The sequence below is a fragment of the Staurois parvus genome, unplaced genomic scaffold (assembly GCF_062004578.1).
Source record: "Staurois parvus isolate SC_StPar_1 unplaced genomic scaffold, SC_StPar_1.0 ptg001482l, whole genome shotgun sequence".
Lineage (NCBI taxonomy): Eukaryota > Metazoa > Chordata > Amphibia > Anura > Ranidae > Staurois > Staurois parvus.
In genome coordinates, this window is record NW_028319278.1 from 688,180 (window position 1) to 708,395 (window position 20,216).

A 20,216-nucleotide genomic window follows, 5' to 3' on the forward strand; every position below is an offset into this window, starting at 1 on the left:
CCTCTCTCTCCTCTCCTCCACCTCCCTCCCCACCCTCCTCTCCCTCCTCTCTTCCTCTCTCTTCCCTCTCATCCCTACCCCTCTCCTCTCTCCCTCCCCTCCCTCTATCTTTCCTCCCCATCCATTTCTCTCCCCCTCCTCACTCCCACTCTATCTCTCTCTCCCCTCACCCTGTTCCCCATCAATCTCCTCACCTCTCTCTCTCCTCCCTCCACCCCAGTCTCTCTCTCCCCCCAACCTTCCTCTCTCCCTTTCCTTCCATCCACACCCCCTCTCCCTCCCCTCTTTATCTCTCACCACTCCCCCCTCTCTCTCCACCCTCCACCCCCTTCCCTGCCCACTCCCCCTCCCTCTCCCCTCTTCCTCTATCTCCCTTGTCATCCCTATCCCTCTCCATCCCCTCCCCCTTCCTCTCCCCCTCTCTCTCCCCCAACTCTATCTTTCTCTCTCTCCCCTCACCCTGTCCCCCCCCTCTCTCTCTCCCTCCCCCTTCTCCACCTCCCTCTCTCTCTCCACCCCTCTCCCTTTCCCTCTTCCCCTCCTCACTTCCACTTTATCTCAATGTCTCTCTCTTCCCTCCCCTGTCCTCCCCCTTCCCTATCTTTCTCCCACATCTATAAAAAGTTGTCATTGATCGTTCCTGCAAACCCTGGACCCCCCCCCCCCCCAGTGTCAGAATGTCCGCTGCAGTCCCGCAGTCCCCCTATAAGTCACCGATTGCCGACAATACTAGTAAAACTTTTTTTTCTAATCCCAGTATCTATCCCGCCATGTGTAGACGCTATAACGTTCACGTAAACCAATTATTTACTCGTATTGGGATTTTGTTTAGCAAAGTCATGGAGCAGAATACATTTCAAATTTATCACGAAATTTGATTTTTGAAATATTTTTACTGAACATGTTTAATAGAAAAAAGTCCAAAATATAGTTTTTTTTCCCAAAATTGTCGGTCTTTGTTTTTATAGCTCAAAAAAAAAAAATGCACAGGCGATCAAATACCACCAAAAGAAAGCTCAATTTGTGGGAAAAGAAAGGACATAAATGTAATTACCAGTTCAAATAGCGCAGTGCTGAACAGCAAAAAATGGCCTGGTCAGGAAGGGGGGTGAATCCTCTGGAGGGCAAATGGTGGAGTAAAAATCTGTATCATCTTCAGTGATATATGTGTCTCCGACTGGAGTCATCTGAGACATTTCCTGGAGAGCAGCCCAGCCAGTGCCTCCAGGTGTGACTGCAATCAGTGCACAGGGGGCGGAGCTTCCTCCACAGGTAACAGGTAGGACAGGTGAGGGATCAGGTGAAGAGGAGGGGAGAAGCAGCACAGGTAGTAAGGAAATAGACAGGTAAGGGGGGCGGGGCAGCAGAGGACACAGGTGAGAGTTCTGCCGTCATATCCAGGAAGAAGGGGGATGGAGATGTCTGCTACCGGAGATATGTAAATCCCAGACAGGTAACGTTACCTGATCCTCTGAGCCTGGAGGTCCCGCAATCTGACTGCTGTATAAAGAGGATCCTTTGTTGGGTGCTGTATTCCATATTAGACTATCCAGGGCTGATATGTTGTCATGTTATACATTGTTACATTTTATGTCCTTTCTTTTTATTGGGTGTTGAATTGGTGGTTTCCCTGGTAGCATGTTGTAAATGTTACCATATAATAAGTCAGGGCTTTATTATTATCATCTGAGAGCCAATCACAGCAGTCACATGATACAGAAGTCACGCTGCCTCCCTAGCAAAGGCTGAAGGTTTTTTAATTTCATGCATTCTATGTGTGAAGGTAATAAACCTTCAGTGTGCAGCTCCCCTCTCAGGTCCCCCTTCTACTCATCTGAGCCCAATCTTGATCCAGCGATATGCATGAGAGCAGAAGCTCTCCGGGCTCTCTGCCTCTTCATTGGCTGAGACACAGAAGTGGGAGTCATTGGCAATCACAGCCACTGAGGAGGGGATGGGGCTGTGCCGTGCTCTGCGTGTCAACGGACGCACAGAGGTGGCTCAGGAGCTAGCACACATGAGTGCCCCTAGAGCAAGCAGCTTGCTATGGGGGCACTCAGTGGGGGGAGGAGCCAGGGCCAAGCGGGGGACCCGAAAAATGGAGGATCGGGGCTGCTCTGTGAAAAGCCAGAGCAGGTAAGTATGATGTGTTTCCAATTTTAAAAATAAAATAGATTGAACCATTACAAATGCTTTAATGCATGTTTTGCATTCTATGGATTCAGGGAAAAAAAACCTTCTGAGTGTTCTGCCTTCCCCCACAGCCCCCCCCCCCCCCCAATCTTACCTGAGCCCCATCTCTATTCAGCACTGTCCACAAGAGCAGCAGCAGTGGCTCTCTCCCTCCTCATAGACTCAGCTGTCAATCATAACCAGTGAGAAGGGGTCGGGGCTGAGCCACGCTCTGTGTGTCAATGGACATGTAGGGTAGGGGGGTGGTACCTCCTCCATGTTCCCTTCCTCGATGGACACCAAATAGGAGTCCTACCCTAGGGTAGGTTCTTCTGGGCTATGCTAGGCACCTGTAACAGAATCACTCTACGTGACACATGGGGTACCTTTTCATCAATGCTCTGGGACAAAGCTGAGGATGCCGAGGGGGAATATGCAACCTTAAGGCAGGCCTCCACTTTTAGAGATGAATGTACACTGTGAAAACGTGCACCAGAACTGTCCTCCGCTTAACATTTGCTCCCCCCCGTGACAATGTACACTCTCTCTGTTGACTTTGTTGAATTGAATTGTTGATCCTTGTCCACATCCACTTATCCAGTGTTTTCCACTACCTCTTTTGGTAGCAGAATGGGCCCCCACCATGCACTTAGTATGGGCTCTGTATGTACACTTGACATAACTCCTGAGCTTCCATACCACTGTACAGGATGGGGACTATGATGGTTCTGATCTGCTCCCATTGCTATGGGAGACAGACTGCTGGAGGAAGGAGTGCTGACAACTGATCCTTTGTTGCTAGAGGCTGTTTTACCTGTAAGGGCTGCTGTTAGAAGCCACAGGGCCCCATACAGCCAACCTGATAGGGCCCTCCACCCCCCAGAAAATACAGGTTACAATGCTTCAGTTATGAATGAACACAGTGAGTGTTTGGTACGTGTTCATTCAGGAAAGGAAGGTACTGGTAAATGTGACATATTTACCGGATCCCACCCTCACTCTCCATCCTGAAGGATTCAATTGTGTGTAAAGGAGGGGAGGGAAGCCGGCAGCAATGTGGGTTTGGGTGCACACCAAGTGATGGGGGCAGCGGGAAACGTGTACAGGGAGGGTGATGGGTGTGGCAAAGGGGCAATTACTGGAACCAATCCCCTGCAGGGCTCTCTATGCAGCAGCTGAAATCCAATGGGAGGCAGAGGAAAAGAAGCCAGCTTCCAGCTGCTGCAGAGAGAGCCATAGAGGGGATCGGTTCCAGTAATTGCCTTCCCAACATACTAATCACCCTCTCTTCCTACATCCGCTTCACCCACCCGCTTCTGCCTGGGTCCCCCTACTGGCTTGGGCCTCATACAGGAGGACTGGTGGTACCCCCTTATCCATGGCCCTGAACAGGTACACACTACCGACAGGCTGCATTACCTGACTGTAGACTTCCTTTACCCATGATAACCACTCGCTGTACTGCACCAGGATGACTCCTAAGTGCTGTCTCTTCATAACCCAATATGCCAGTAACCCAACAGCTGTAGAAATGTGTTGACTACTTGCTTTGCACTCCTTTAAATAGCTTCGGACCAGGCAGAAGACAAAGTTTCAACACTACTGGAGAAGAACTTCAAGCATATAAAGTCCATAAAAAGTGTTCTTGCCCCTACATCCCTAATCCTCAGGTTATGTGCTGCCCCAGCAAACCTGCAAAGGGAGAGTCCATGTATAAAAAGGTCCATCAGTGGCATTTCCCAGGGACTGGTGTCTTTGGGGTGAACCCCAGTTTCCAATGACCTCCTAGAAGTTAGCAGCAGCATAGCGGGAAGCTAGAACTTGCCACAAAGTCAGCTTTAGGCACTCTCTCACAACCTCTAGGCTCTCTGCTCTGGACCATGGTGCCGCTTTTATAGCACAGGACCAGTGGGTGGGACCCAAAGAAATTTGCCAAGAAAAAGACCTGGGAAAAACATTAACACTAACCCTCCCATCCAAGGAAGTGCCTAACTAGTTCAATTGCAACCTGCTTACAGACACACAGAGCCAGCTCGGGAGCAAGCCCACATGACTTCCTCCATAGAAAGTGGCTTACTATGGTGGGCACTCGGGGGGAGGAGGCAGGGAACCCGAGGAGAGGAGGGTTGGGGCTGTTCTTTGCAAAACCACTGCACAGAGCAGGTACAGTAAGTATAACATCTTTGCTAAAAAAAAAAAGAAAAAGAAAAAAGAAGGGTTTACAATCACTTAAAGTGGAACTTCACTCAAAAGGTGAAGTTCCGCTCTTTCTCTCCCCAGCCAGTACTGTTTTTTTTTCAGTAACCGCTCCCATTTCCAAAATCTTTGCCTAGTCGAAGATGGCATGCTTTGTCCAAACCCCTCCAGCAGCCTCCGGGGAAAACATCATATATTCCAGGAGGCTGTAGGACCATACAAGTGCTGCATGACCTCGCACATGCACAGTGTGGAGTCATTTGAGGTTCCTCGGTAAGCCATAGCTGACTCTCGTATCCAAGATGGAGACGCCATCAACCTGCAGTGGTGATGGGAAGACAGTGCTGGACCCCAGGCACTGGTAAGTACCTGATTTCAAAAATAAGTCAACAGCTACAGTATTTGTCCAATATTTGTATACAGTATTTGTAGCTGCTAACTTCCAAAAAAAAAGAAAAATGAAATTCCTTTTAAAGTCCATCTAAAGGGCCATTGGAAGGTGGCATTAAGTGGTAATACTTCTTGTATTCCATTCAAATAGCAGGTCTGGGTAAACTTTGAAGGGCTTTAGAATGGTGGTAGTTAAATTGAGAATATTCTGACGAGCAACAGCACAGGCTGAGGTCAACTTGCATTTCAATGTAGTCAGATGTAGAGGAGGAGAGGTGTTGACAGCATCTGTTGCAAAGGGTGAAGAGCGGCCTGGCTGGTTTGGTCCCAAGAGAGAGGCTCCTATTCAGGATAGTGAGTCCCTAAGCTTTCCCTCCTCATCAGTAACCTTTCCATACTGCTAGTTTCTTTCCCTAACCAGCTGGGTCTCTCTCCCTACGCTAGCCACACAAACAAAACCCGGGAGCAGGGACTTAAATAGACCCTACTGACCCAAGATGACTGCCGAGGGTCACCTTGATGCAGCGTAGCCAACCAGAACGCTGCTCCATTGACCCAGGAAATCCTAGAGAAATATTTCCCTTGGACTTCCTCTCCAAACTGTGGTTGAGTGCCACCTACAGTGGAGAAAACAAATCGCCCCTACAAACCAATGGAGAAAAATCAATCAACTGAAAGCCTGCGTCCAAGGAGCCCAAGACCCACTGTTGACCCAGAGGAAAGCATGTTCCTGCCTGAAAATAATACATTTCTGCAAGGTCTATGGGAACTCTATCCAATGGTGACCCAGACAGCTCCATTCAAAACTAAAATGAAAATCCAGAATTCCGCTGGTGTGCCTAAAAATGATGGAGCTCCATACTGTGTTCCTTTAGGACCTATTTATACCTCCACTTAGCACATAGCAAGGTGTATCTTAGGTACCGTGTATTGGGAGGGAATACTCACACACAGTATTAGGGTATGGATGTCTTTATGGAAATTGTCCCAGTCTAATAAGAGCACAAATAATTGTTCTCCATACTGGTATATGCAATTCAAAAAACATTCAGTCAAAACGGGTCCAGTTAAAGTTTATTTTACATGAAGTTGGAAGATAAATTCAATGTGTTTTGGGGGCTCCAAATACCTTCATCAGGGCCAGGGAACAAGAGGATCTACAATACTGAACACACAACCAACAAGCAATATTTCAGGTCCTCTTATTTGCATTTTATGTTGCCTGATCATTTAGTTCTGATGAAGTTTGACTTGTATCCCCCTGAAACCTGTTGAATTTTTTAACTTCTGACCTGTCATGAAAAATAAACTCTTGCTGCACTCATTCCACCTCACTCCCCTCTTTTCCAAGTTCCCCCATTGCTCTGTCTGCACAGAACTCTCAGGACTGCCCTGGGGACCCCCAGGGATACTCTGGTTGACAGAGAGCTGTCTCCAAGAGTTGGATTTTAAGCTTGATTTGCCTACTCTTAGCTCCAGCACTTAACAATATGTATTTTCTCACACTTTGTCCATTGGGCATACAGTTGCAAGAAAAAGTATGTGAACCTCTTGGGATTACGTGGAGTTTTGCATGAATTGGGCATAAAATGTGCTCTGAACGTCATCTAAGTCACAATAATAGAAGAACACAGTCTGCTGAACATAATACTACACAAACATTAGATGTTGCCATGGTTTAATTGCACATAACATGTAAACATTCACAGTGCAGGGAGGAAAAAGTATGTGAGGCCCTAGCTTAATGACTTCTCCCAGAGCTAATTGGAGCCAGGAGTGAGCCAACCTTGACTCCAATCAGTGTGATGATATTGGATGTGTTGCTGACACCTGTTTTGGTTTTACTGGTTTCAAGAAGCACTGTCTGATGTGAACCATGCCTCGCAGAAAAGAGCTTTCAGAAGACCTACGATCAAGAATTGTTGACTTGCATGAAGCTGGAAAGGGTTACAAAAGTATCTCCTTGAGCCTTGATGTTCATGTGTCCACGGTAAGACAGACTGTCTACAAATGGAGAAAGTTTAGCACTGTTGCTACTCTCCCTAGGCGTGGTCGTCCTGTAAAAATGACTGCAAGAGCACAGCGCAGAATGCTGCATGAGGTAAAGAAGAATCCCAGAGTGTCAGCTAAAGGCCTACAGAAATCTCTGGCACATGCTAACATTTTTGTTGACACATCTACAATAAGGAAAACATTAAACAAGAATGGAGTACATGGGAGGACACCACGGAGGAAGCCATTGCTGTCCAAAAAGAAGATTGCAGCACGTTTGAAGTTTGCAAAAGAGCACCTGGATGTTCCACAGCACTACTGGCAGAATATACTGTGGACAGATGACACCAAGATTGAGTTGTTTGGGAAGAACACACAACACTATGTGTGGAGAAAAAAAGGCCCAGCACACCAACATCAAAACCTCATCCCCACTGTGAAACATGGCGGAGGGAGCATCATGGTTTGGGGCTGCTTTGCTGCCTCAGGGCCTGGACGGATTGTTGTCATTGATGGGAAAATGAATTCCAGAGTTTATCAAGACATTTTGCAGGAAAACGTACGACCATCTGTCCGCCAACTGAAGCTCCGCAGAGGATGGGTGATGCAACAGGACAATGACCCAAAGCATACAAGTCATTCAACAAAACAATGGCTGCAACAGCACAGAATACGCCTTCTGGAGTGGCCCAGTCAGAGTCCTGACCTCAACCCCATTGAAATGCTGTGGCATGACCTTAAGAGAGCGATTCACACCAGACATCCCAAGAATATTGCTACACTGAAACAGTTTTGTGAAGAGGAGTGGTCCAAAATGACTCCAGATCGTTGTGCAGGTCTGATCTGCAACTACAGGAAACGTTTGGTTGAGGTTATTGCTGCCAAAGGAGGGTCAACCAGTTATTAAGTCCAAAGGTTCACATACTTTTTCCTCCCTGCACTGTGAATGTTTACATGTTATGTGCAATTAAACCATGGCAACATCTAATGTTTGTGTAGTATTATGTTCAGCAGACTGTGTTCTTCTATTGTTGTGACTTAGATGACGTTCAGAGCACATTTTATGCCCAATTCATGCAAAACTCCACGTAATCCCAAGGGGTTCACATACTTTTTCTTGCAATTATAGAAACAGATTCTCTGTGGACCCCAGGGATACCTTGGTTGACAAACAAAGCTGTCTCCAAGAGTTGGATTTTAAGCTTGATTTTACCTCCCCTTGAGTCCATCACGCTAACACAATGTCTTTTGTCAAACTAGGGACAGATCTTTTAAGCTTCCACTGCTGACCATTGGGACTCAAAACTCAGAGAACTGCAGAGTATCTCTGAGGCTTCCACTGTGGAAATGTTCCTTGAAACATTAAATGAAGAAACAAGTCAATGGATAAGAGATATAAAGCTTCAAATGGCAGTTCTAACCAACACTATCCCCAGCTAACAAGTCCTTTTCATATTATACCTGCAGTTATTTATTACATTCATGTCAGCTGGTAAGTGTTGGAGTCAATCAACATTGACTGGGAGACCATCGCATAATTAGCTCAGCTGGCTTGATGTATTCTTGGAACGAAGGGGGAGAGACAGCCTGTAGATGGAACCTGGCCTTGAGACTGTGTAGATTTATACAGTGTGATGTGTAGACACTTTCCATAATTCGTTACATGGTGAGTAAACAATCTATATCAGAAGGTAACTTCCAGACGGTCTGTTTATGGAATAGAAACCATATCTGCTAGGTTGAGGAATCCTCCCATCTGCTGAAGATCTTTAAAAAGCTCAGTAAAGACACATATATAGTTATGAAATGTCCCGCACGTAAACAGAATGGTTACACCAGCTTTGTCCTTCAACCATACTTGTACAAGGACAAGATGGAGTCTACATTCATAGATACATGCAATGTCCGAGACCTTATGAAATGAATATCCCAATATCCATCAGTAAATGGCTGTAGTTGAGCTGGGGTGTATGAATTGGCTTGCAATGTCAGAGGCTGCTTCCATAGAGATGAAGGAGGGACAAAAGCTTGCATGTGGCTTTTTAGGAATGGGTGTGGCTAGACAGGGCTAAGCTGGGACCTACTCATAATGACCATGTCAAAGTAGGATAGTTGGAAGAAAGCTTGATTTTTGATAACATACTGTATTTTTTTTCTTCATGAGGAGGAACTTTATCTTCCCCATCAACTTTGTATCATTCAGCTTCTGCCTCCCATCTTAAATAATTAGATATTTTTTTTAGGGGTGGGGTGGGACACTTTTTTTGGAGACTCATCCCTCCCCTTATTTCCTGCCTAGGCCAGAGTTACATGTACATAGCCTGCAGCATCCTGGGATACCCAAGTCACAGGTCCCAGGAGGTCATGAGGTACTCTACATCATCAAAGTGGAGTCGGTTACCTATTCATGGCTCATGCAGTTGCCCCTGTGCTGGAGACTGTCGGCACCCTCCTGCTGGTGTGCAAGAGGGTGGATCCTTAGGGAATATTGATGGATCAACAGGCAGGAAAATATACTTTTTCTGTAAATCTTGAGATACAGGTAAGAGGGGAGGGGAAAAAAGGGGGGCAGCCAAACCTTTCTTAGTAATGTGTTAAGGTTGCTTTGCATTGCAATGCGCTACAAACTCAGCCATTAAAGTCAATAGGGCCATGCCACAACCACCAGCCAAATGCTTGGCCCACAGTTGTGGTGCATTAGCCCTTTTATAAACTGCAATTTGGCAGGAGAAAAGCAAACAAAAAACAGGCATTCAGGAGGCAGCAGGATCATTGATTCGGCCAAATTCTGATCCATGTGTGGCTGGCTCAACTGTCACATTTGCTGGACAGCTGGGCCCATTACATGAAGTGGAAAATCAATTAATTTACTAGCAGGATCAACAGGAAAAATTTTAGACAATTGTGTTTTATTGGGTGAGTGATCCACTTTAATATTACAAACACTTTTGAATATCCATTGCCTGACTGGCCATTGTGAGTTGCCAAAAACCATTCTTCTCTTTCAGGTAGGTAAAGTCAGGTGCAGATCTCCTATTAGAATGCCAGGGAGGTCTAAGAAAGGTGTTATTCACCCATAAAGGGAAATATCAGTTCTGGGTGGACCATCACTTAGATGTGGAATAATTGATATTATTGGCACCCCCAGATCCTCTTATTAGAATGCCAGGGAGATCTAAGAAGGGTATCATCTACCCATAAAGGGAAATATCAGTTCTGGGTGGACCATCACTTGGATGTGGAATAATTGATATTATTGGCACCCCCAGATCCTCTTATTAGAATGCCAGGGAGATCTAAGAAGGGTATCATCTACCCATAAAGGGAAATATCAGTTCTGGGTGGACCATCACTTGGTAGTGGAATAATTTATAGTATTGACACCCCCGGATCCTCTTATTAGAATGCCAGGGAGATCTAAGAAGGGTATCATCTACCCATAAAGGGAAATATCAGTTCTGGGTGGATCATCACTTGGATGTGGAATAATTTATAGTATTGACACCCCCGGATCCTCTTATTAGAATGCCAGGGAGATCTAAGAAGGGTATCATCTACCCATAAAGGGAAATATCAGTTCTGGGTGGATCATCACTTGGATGTGGAATAATGTACATTACTAGCACCCCCAGATCCTCACCCATGACATTCTGGTCACACTGTCATCCTTCTCTTCCAGGTGGCAGCACTAACGCCTGCATGAAGTATTGACATCTTATGGGGAACCTGGCAACCCACTACCTGCCAGGAGAAACAATATCTTGAATGTCTAAACCTCTCGAAACATAAGGTGAGTCCTAACAGATAACGCAATACTACACACCACAGGGGAGGGGATTGGGGGATGGAATTGGAGTGTAGATGGCCAGACTAAAGTGTGCTGCATCAGTGTATGTCGGTTAACTTGACTAATCTTCATTTTAAGTAAGCTACGAAAGGTGAAAAACAAAATGCATTCATGAGTTTTGAATCAACTTTTCATGGACGGGGTACAGGGACAAGAGGCTAGTCGACAAGCAAGGTGTCACTATCCACTGTGTGTCCTCGGAAATTGACTAGCGAGCTGGCAGGCTGTCAGGAGAACCCAAAGTTTCTCAACCTTGCCACCAAATTTGAGGACACATGCCCATGTCGCTAATTGGAGTCAGAACCTTGTTTGGTGGAGGAGGTGTGAGGAGAAAACGCACCTTTGGAAGGTAAAACAAGCCTGCAGTACCAGTGGACATCATTAGATGGAGACCACCCAAATCTAATGAGCTGGCAACACACGGGCAGATACAAATCTTACATGCAATCTGGTGTACAAGGTGAGGTTTGTGGAGCAGTCAAGTGATTCAGCCACACATTTCTGAGATTCACCTGAACTATAAGTTAGTTAACTGATTCTAACCTTAAGTTAGAATCATTGCATTACCCCTTTCCCGCTGCCCACCCACTCTTAGGTGTCTGTTTATAAAAAAATAGACACACGAATGTCACAAGCATTGGCCCAGTCATCATGACTAATTACAGTCATTTGCCTAATACTTTTATTTCCCATGATCATCAGTTTCTTCTAGTGGCCATAACATGGCATTTTTCCAATTGAGGTATTTCAGAAAACAGCCACATTAATGCCACTAGATGAAGCTAGGAATCTCCAATATAAGGCCCTGGTAATGTTACATCTTAAAAAAAAACGTGGACAATTCTACTCTTTCAGTCTTGTGGTATCAGATTGGTGAAAAATGTTTTCCGTTCCGGCAAGACTGAGCTACTGTGTACAATGCCAGATCATTAAAGATATGATTTGACCAGTTTGGTGTGGAGGAACTCAACTGTCCTGCACAGACCCCTGACTTCAACCCTATTGAAACCTTTAGGATGGATTGAAAGTCCAGTTGTGAGCCAATGTTTCTTAACCAACATCAGTACCTGACCTCACAAATGTTCTTTTGGCTGATTGGACACAAAGTACCACAGACACACTCCAAAATCTTGTGGGAATCTATCTCAGAAAAGTGGAGCCAGATCCATAAAGAAATGGTTTGATCAGTGTAGTGTGGAAGAACTCAAGTGTCCTGTACAGAGCCCCGACCACAACCCTACTGAACACTTTTGTGAAGGATTGGAAGACCAACTGTGAGTCGCGTCTTCTCATATAACATCAGTAGCTGACCTCATAAATGGCACAAACTCCCATTGACACCTTCTAAAATCTTATGGAAAGCCTTTCCTGAGGAGCGAAGCCAGCTCCATAAAGACATAGTTGACCAGTTTGGTTTGGAGGAACTCAAGTGTCCTGTACAGAGCCCTGACCTCAACCCTACTGAACACGTTTGTGAAGGATTAAAAGACCAACTGTGAGTCACGTCTTCTCATTTAACATCAGTAGCTGACCTCATAAATGGCACAAACTCCCATTCACACCCTCCAAAATCTTGTGGAAAGCCCTTCCAGAGGAGCGGAGCCAGCTCCATAAAGACATAGTTTGACCAGTTTGGTTTGGAGGAACTCAAGTGTCCAGCACAGAACCCTGACCTCAACCCTACAGAACACCTTAGGGATGGACTGGAAGGCTAGTTGTGAGCCAGGTCTTCTCATCCAACATCAGTACTTGACCTCACAAATGGCACAAACTCCCATAGACACCTTCAAAACTTTTGTGGAAGACTTTCCTCAAAGAGTGAAACCAACTCCATAAAAACATGGGTTGACCATATTGGTGTTGAAGCACTCGAGTGTTCTGCACAGAACTCTGACCTCAACCCTACTGAACACCTTTGGTATGAATAGGAACATCAACTGGAAGCTAGATTCCTTACTTTGGCACCCAATGTGGGGCCCGACATGTAAGCCAGGTCTTCTCAACCAACATCAGTACCTGACCTAACAAATGGGCACAAACTCCCGCAGACAACCTCCAAAATATTGTGGTGTGAAAAGCCTTCCAAGAAGAGCGGAGGCTGCTTTGGCTGCAAAGGGGCACAACCCCATACTAATATCCATAACCCCATACTAATATAGAGTGACAACCTCATATAAATGTCCATGGGGTTTGTGGGGCAAATCCTTTTAATTGGCCATGTTTTTTGAATGGGATGTCCAGCAAAGCTCATATAGGTGTAATGGTCAGGGGTCAAAACCTCTTTGTCCACATAGTATGAAAAAATGTATCTAATGTCAGTATAAAGATTTGGCAAACAATATTCATCCTCCAAAGGGTATAAAAAGAACGGGGCTCATTCTAAATTTGGAGCAAAGGTGATTTTATGAAGTTCTTTGTGGGAAGAGTTGTTGAGCTGTTGAATGAGGAAGTCATTTTAAAATTTATTGAAGAATCTTAAAGATTAATTGCATCCAAAAGGTATAATTAAGGTAGATTACTGCGGGAGAATTTAGGTTCAAGGAACTGTTGGGAAGAAATTTCTACTTTTTTAAATTCATGTTCAGTTGCCTCGAGGTATTTTTCAATTTTGTAGTTTGTGAGGGATTTGAACTTAATGGACTTTGTTGTCTTTTTAATTAACTCCCAAACCATATCTGCAATCTAAATGCCTGTTTTGCAGGATGACCTCGTCTGCCCGGCCTCTGACAAACGTGGATTTCTGTTCTGGCTCTCGTATTGAAGAGATAAACAAACTCCTGGAGGAGCTGGAGAGGAGAGAGAGCAGCACCCTGCAGGGGAAGGAGGTCCTGCAGAGCTGTGTGCAGGCCAAGGACCTCATCTTCTCCTTAGTAGGTAGGAGACCTTTCATTGAGGAAAAGGGGGGTGGGGATGGGTCCAAACAATTAATATTCAACACAGAATTCTTACAGTAGAAGTCTGTGTAAATCTGAGGACTGGAGGAACAGAATTAGAAATCCTTTGGCATGCTGGACGGTTCCCTGATATGTATTTAATGTTAATAAATGTTGTGTCATGCGGAGTTCCAGCCGAAACCATTACTGATCTGGATGGAGTGGTCGAGGATTAGGGCCCCTGTGTGGAGTTTACCAATCTTCCCTGTGTTTGCGATCTTTTTGAGGAGGTTGTGGTGATAGACAGTGAAATAAAAGCCTGACATCACTGCTGTGGGCGGAGTCTGGTTGGTTCTTTGCTCTGTCAGTAAATATTTGTTCTGCAAACAATCGTTCTGCTGCTTTATCTGCCACCAGCAGACCACGCCCACATCCCAGACACACTATACATTGGATTCAGGCCAGTGTTGTACATTGTTGAACTCGGAGGCTACAACCTTCAGCACCGGGGCAAGAAACCATGAAGGCCCCCCCTGACCTGAACCAGGGGCCTTTTCTACTGATTCTGGGGCCCTTTATGGAGTTCCCCCTTACATCACAGTCCACAGAGCTCCCCCTTATGTTAGATTTCCCCTTACATCACAGTTCCCAGAGCCCCCTTTACATCAGGATTCCCCCTTTACAGTGCAAAGGGGAACTCTGCATAACCTGATGTAAAGGGGAACTCTGCATACTCCTTGTGTAAAGGGGAACTCTGCGGACCCTGATGTAAAGCGGAACTCTGCGTACTCCTTGTGTAAAGGGGAACTCTGCGGATCCTGATGTAAAGGGGAACTCTGCGTACCCTGATGTAAAGGGGAACTCTGCGTACCCTGATGTAAAGGGGAACTCTGCGTACCCTGATGTAAAGGGGAACTCTGCGTACCCTGATGTAAAGGGGAACTCTGTGTACCCTGATGTAAAGGGGAACTCTGTGTACCCTGATGTAAAGGAGAACTCTGTGTACCCTGATGTAAAAAGGAACTCTGTGGACCCTGATGTAAAGGGGAACTCTGCACACCCTTGTGTAAAGGGGAACTCTGCACACCCTTGTGTAAAGGGGAACTCTGCGGACCCTTGTGTAAAGGGGAACTCTGTGGACCCTTGTGTAAAGGGGAACTCTGCGTACCCTTGTGTAAATGGGAACTCTGCGTACCCTTGTGTAAAGGGGGACTCTGCGTACCCTTGTGTAAAGGGGAACTCTGCGTACCCTGATGTAAAGGGGAACTCTGCGTACCCTGGTGTAAAGGGGAACTCTGCGTACCCTTGTGTAAAGGGGAACTCTGCGTACCCTTGTGTAAAGGGGAACTCTGCGTACCCTTGTGTAAAGGGGAACTCTGCGTAACCTTGTGTAAAGGGGAACTCTGCGTATCCTTGTGTAAAGAGGAACTCTGCGTACCCTTGTGTAAAGGGGAACTCTGTGTACCCTTGTGTAAAGGGGAACTCTGCGTACCCTTGTGTAAAGGGGAACTCTGCGTACCCTTGTGTAAAGGGGAACTCTGCGTAACCTTGTGTAAAGGGGAACTCTGCGTATCCTTGTGTAAAGAGGAACTCTGCGTACCCTTGTGTAAAGGGGAACTCTGAGGTGAGAAGTTCTTTGGTCTCCAGAGCTCCCCTTACATCAGAGTTTGCAGAGTTCCTCTTTACCTCAGAGTCCTCATAATGTGGTCATAAAGGGTGAACTCTGCTGACTCTAATTTAAGGGGGAATGCTGGGAGCTCTGATGGGGGGGGAAAGCTCTGGTGACAGGAGACCACCTCCTTGCAGTTGCTTTCAAAGTCATCTGACCAGCGGTTCAAGCCCACTCCAGCCTAGCCGAGACTGAGCTGAGCTCAGCCAATTACTAATTGGCCGGCTCCGGAACTGAGCATGCGCAGAATTAGAGCCCACCAATCAGCAATGGCCTAAGCTCAGCACGGCTTGGGCGGGGGGGTGGTCTGCCAGTCAGATGAATTTTAGAGTGACTGCAACAGGGGGGGGGGGAGTTTTGGGAGTTGGCCTGGGGCCCCTCACAGTAGTGGAATACCAAGGCCCGGTCGCAAGTGCGACCTGGAAGTTCCGCCACTGGATGAACTGATATTTTATCTCTGTTACCTTCTAAGTGAAGACTTACATTCCTCATTTCATGAATACATTTTTGAAGCCCCTCTTCCGGATATTGGCGTCCCCCAACCCTGAAGACTTACATTCCTCATTTCATGAATACATTTTTGAAGCCCCTCGTCAGGATATTGGCGTCCCCCAACCCTGAAGACTTACATTCCTCATTTCATGAATACATTTTTGAAGCCCCTCGTCAGGATATTGGCGTCCCCCAACCCTGAAGACTTACATTCCTCATTTCATGAATACATTTTTGAAGCCCCTCGTCAGGATATTAGTGTCCCCCAACCCTGAAGACTTACATTCCTCATTTCATGAATAAACTTTTGAAGCCCCTCGTCAGGATATTGGCGTCCCCCAACCCTGAAGACTTACATTCCTCATTTCATGAATACATTTTTGAAGCACCTCGTCAGGATATTGGCGTCCCCCAACCCTGAAGACTTACATTCCTCATTTCATGAATAAACTTTTGAAGCCCCTCGTCAGGATATTGGCGTCCCCCAACCCTGAAGACTTACATTCCTCATTTCATGAATACATTTTTGAAGCCCCTCGTCAGGATATTGGCGTCCCCCAACCCTGAAGACTTACATTCCTCATTTCATGAATACATTTTTGAAGCCCCTCGTCAGGATATTGGCGTCCCCCAACCCTGAAGACTTACATTCCTCATTTCATGAATAAACTTTTGAAGCCCCTCGTCAGGATATTGGCTTCCCCCAACCCTGAAGACTTACATTCCTCATTTCATGAATACATTTTTGAAGCCCCTCGTCAGGATATTGGCGTCCCCCAACCCTGAAGACTTACATTCCTCATTTCATGAATACATTTTTGAAGCCCCTCGTCAGGATATTGGCGTCCCCCAACCCTGAAGACTTACATTCCTCATTTCATGAATACATTTTTGAAGCCCCTCGTCAGGATATTGGCTTCATCCAACCCTGAAAACTTACATTCCTCATTTCATGAATAAACTTTTGAAGCCCCTCGTCAGGATATTGGAATCCCCCAACCCCCCATTCCCTTCCTCGAGCTAAATGCCCATTTTACTTACCTAAACCCGCGGTGAAGTGACGCCACCACCTTCCTGTAAGGTCTTTCTTCAGGTGTCCACATCACTGTCTGTATGATGAGGACACCTCCTATTGGTTGTCCAAAGGGGGGCACACAGGGTGCAGAACATCCCAAGGGGTTTTATTTATCCCGAGGTGGCACTTTAATACATATTACACCCAAGACACGGGATTCCTAGGGAATAGAAGAAGTTTGCCTTCGGACTGTTTCTCTGTGATTTAAACTGCATATGAAGCTATATGAAAAAGCAGCCGTGACGAGACTAACAGGGCCACTGCTCTGAAGGGGGGCAGGGTCACTGTTCTGAAGGAGGGCAGGGTCACTGCTCTGAAGGGGGGCAGGGTCACTGCTCTGAAGGGGGGCAGGGTCACTGTTCTGAAGGGGGGCAGGGTCACTGTTCTGAAGGAGGGCAGGGTCACTGCTCTGAAGGGGGGCAGGGCCACTGCTCTGAAGGGGGGCAGGGTCACTGCTCTGAAGGGGGGCAGGGTCCCTGCTCTGAAGGGGGGCAGGGTCACTACACTAAAGAGGGTGGAGTCATTACTCTGAAGAGGGTGGGGTAACTGCTCTTAATCCCTGATTTGTGTGTAAAATTCAGCTTTTCACACCTAAAATCTGTACATGGAATTTCTGCAGCAAAGTAGATAAGGAGAGTTCCCAAAAAACATGAAGAATGGCCAAGAGCTCCACCTGCTGGCTGTCTTGGATATGAAAATATTTTTTTTTCATTACTTTGTTTGATTTTACATATGTTTTTTTTTTCGTTATCTAGTCAAAACTTTTGTTTTCAATAACAGGCACTGCTTTTGCTAGACCAGAGGTGTCAAACACTATTTCATTGTGGGCCGTATCAGCATTATGGTTGCCCTCAAAGGGCCGGTTGTATCTGTAAGACTAGATGTCCAGAGCACCCAACCTCATTACATCAGATGTCAAAAGTCACACACCCTCCCTAATATCACCGTGCACCCCCTTTGGGGGCAGAGCTGGAAAGCAGAAGGTGCAGGGTCTGGAGGAGGACCAGAGGAGGAGTGGAGTCAGTTGCCAGAGTCTGCTGAATGCTGAGACCAGGGGAGGCAGAGATGAGGGGGTGCTGCAGCTGCACTGAGAGGTGCAGGATTTGGCAGAGGAATTCTATTCTCCTCTCTGCTGCTAACTGCTGAGACAAGGTGGGAACGGAGACAAGGGGGTACCTGCAGGAGAGGTGCAAGGGCCACATAAAATAGCCTGGAGGGCCGGATTCGGCCCGCGGGCCTTGTGTTTGACACCTGCGTGCTAGACAGTAGAGAAAGTAGTCTGGCCTGGAACAAACAACCCTTCCAGATCAAGCCAGGCAACTGGGATTGTAGAGGAGGCATCTGCCTTGGGTACTTCTTAGGAGGGGGTGCAAAAAGAGCTGGACCTGAAATCTAAGCTGCCCAGACAGTTCACAGCCCATGGGTGATGCACTTTGGCCTTTCGTCTTGAGTGATAAATGACCCTGTCCCGGCACTGCTTCCAGGACTACAGGGGCTGTGACCGGGAAACTGAGCCATACGGCCTCCTATTGGCAATAGATTTCCAGCATTCGGCTGCCAAGCCATCGGCACTCTGTATCTCATCTGCATAAATTACAACCGTTTTGGACATGCGTATTCCTTTGCGATGACAGTTTTTAGGAGCACATGTCTTCATTGAATTGTTCCCATTATCACTCGGCATTTGTCACCAGGTTTTCCTTGATATGTGTGCCAATTGTTAGCTCTTTTCCAAATCCCGGGTGATCAGGAGCATAGAAGACGTAGAGACAGAGCTCTGCACTACATTACACCGCACATCAAAGACTGACCCGGTACATCAAAGACTGACCCGGTACATCAAAGACTGACCCGGTACATCAAAGACTGACCCGGTACATCAAAGACTGACCCAGCACATCAAAGACTGACCCAGCACATCAAAGACTGACCCGGTACATCAAAGACTGACCCGGTACATCAAAGACTGACCCGGTACATCAAAGACTGACCCGGTACATCAAAGACTGACCCGGTACATCAAAGACTGACCCGGTACATCAAAGACTGACCCGGTACATCAAAGACTGACCCAGTACATCAAAGACTGACCCGGCACATCAAAGACTGACCCGGCACATCAAAGACTGACCCGGCACATCAAAGACTGACCCGGCACATCAAAGACTGATCCGGCACATCAAAGACTGACCCGGCACATCAAAGACTGACCCGGTACATCAAAGACTGACCCAGCACATCAAAGACTGACCCGGCACATCAAAGACTGACCCGGCACATCAAAGACTGACCGGGTACATCAAAGACTGACCCGGTACATCAAAGACTGACCCGGTACTTTAAAGACTGACCCGGTACATCAAAGACTGACCCGGTACATCAAAGACTGACCCGGTACATCAAAGACTGACCCAGCACATCAAAGACTGACCCGGCACATCAAAGACTGACCCGGCACATCAAAGACTGACCCGGCACATCAAAGACTGACCCGGCACATCAAAGACTGACCCGGCACATCAAAGACTGACCGGGTACATCAAAGACTGACCCGGTACATCAAAGACTGACCCGGTACTTTAAAGACTGACCCGGTACATCAAAGACTGACCCAGTACATCAAAGACTAACCCGGTACATCAAAGACTGACCCGGCACATCAAAGACTGACCCGGCACATCAAAGACTGACCCGGCACATCAAAGACTGACCCGGTACATCAAAGACTGACCCGGTACAGGGCTGGAGGGGGGTCACACCATGACACAACTACTTCCACCAATGATAGACATGTATTTACCCAGCTGAACCGTCTATACTAACTAAATCCATCAAATTTTACTCCAGTATATCCAGGACCGAGAATCCATGAATTATTGAAACATCTGATCTTCCTCTAATGAGATACTTTTGATAGGTGCATGCTGGAGTGGGGTGGGGGGGGGGTCTCAACATGGTCCATGGTGACTTGGTTCACCACTTTTGGTTGCATCCAGATCATATCCCCCCTTATGTATTATACATGGAGATCATATCCCCCCTCATGTATTATACATGGAGATCATATCCCCCCTTATGTATTATACATGGAGATCATATCCCCCCCCTTATGTATTATACATGGAGATCATATCCCCCCCCTTATGTATTATACATGGAGATCATATCCCCCCCCTTATGTATTATACATGCAGATCATATCCCCCCCTTATGTATTATACATGGAGATCATATCCCCCCCTTATGTATTATACATGGACATCATATCCCCCTTATGTATTATACATGGAGATCATATCCCCCCTTATGTATTATACATGGAGATCATATCCCCCCTTATGTATCATACATGGTGATCATATCCCCCCTTATGTATTATACATGGAGATCATATCCCCCTTATGTATTATACATGGAGATCATATCCCCCTTATGTATTATACATGGAGATCATATCCCCCCTTATGTATTATACATGGTGATCATATCCCCCCCTTATGTATTATACAT

General features: G+C 46.4%; 1 protein-coding gene across 1 annotated transcript in view; it reads left to right on the forward strand.

Moving 5' to 3' along the window:
- Positions 1 to 1,301: 1,301 nt before the first annotated feature.
- Positions 1,302 to 20,216, forward strand: part of LOC149435683 (nucleotidyltransferase MB21D2-like) — a 28,312-nt gene continuing 9,397 nt past the window's right edge. Inside the window, exons 1-3 of the mRNA XM_089662496.1 lie at positions 1,302 to 1,453; positions 10,430 to 10,540; positions 13,299 to 13,471. Coding sequence (XP_089518622.1) covers positions 13,300 to 13,471 — 172 coding nt within the window. The 5' untranslated portion in view covers positions 1,302 to 1,453; positions 10,430 to 10,540; position 13,299. The remainder of the gene's footprint in view (positions 1,454 to 10,429; positions 10,541 to 13,298; positions 13,472 to 20,216) is intronic.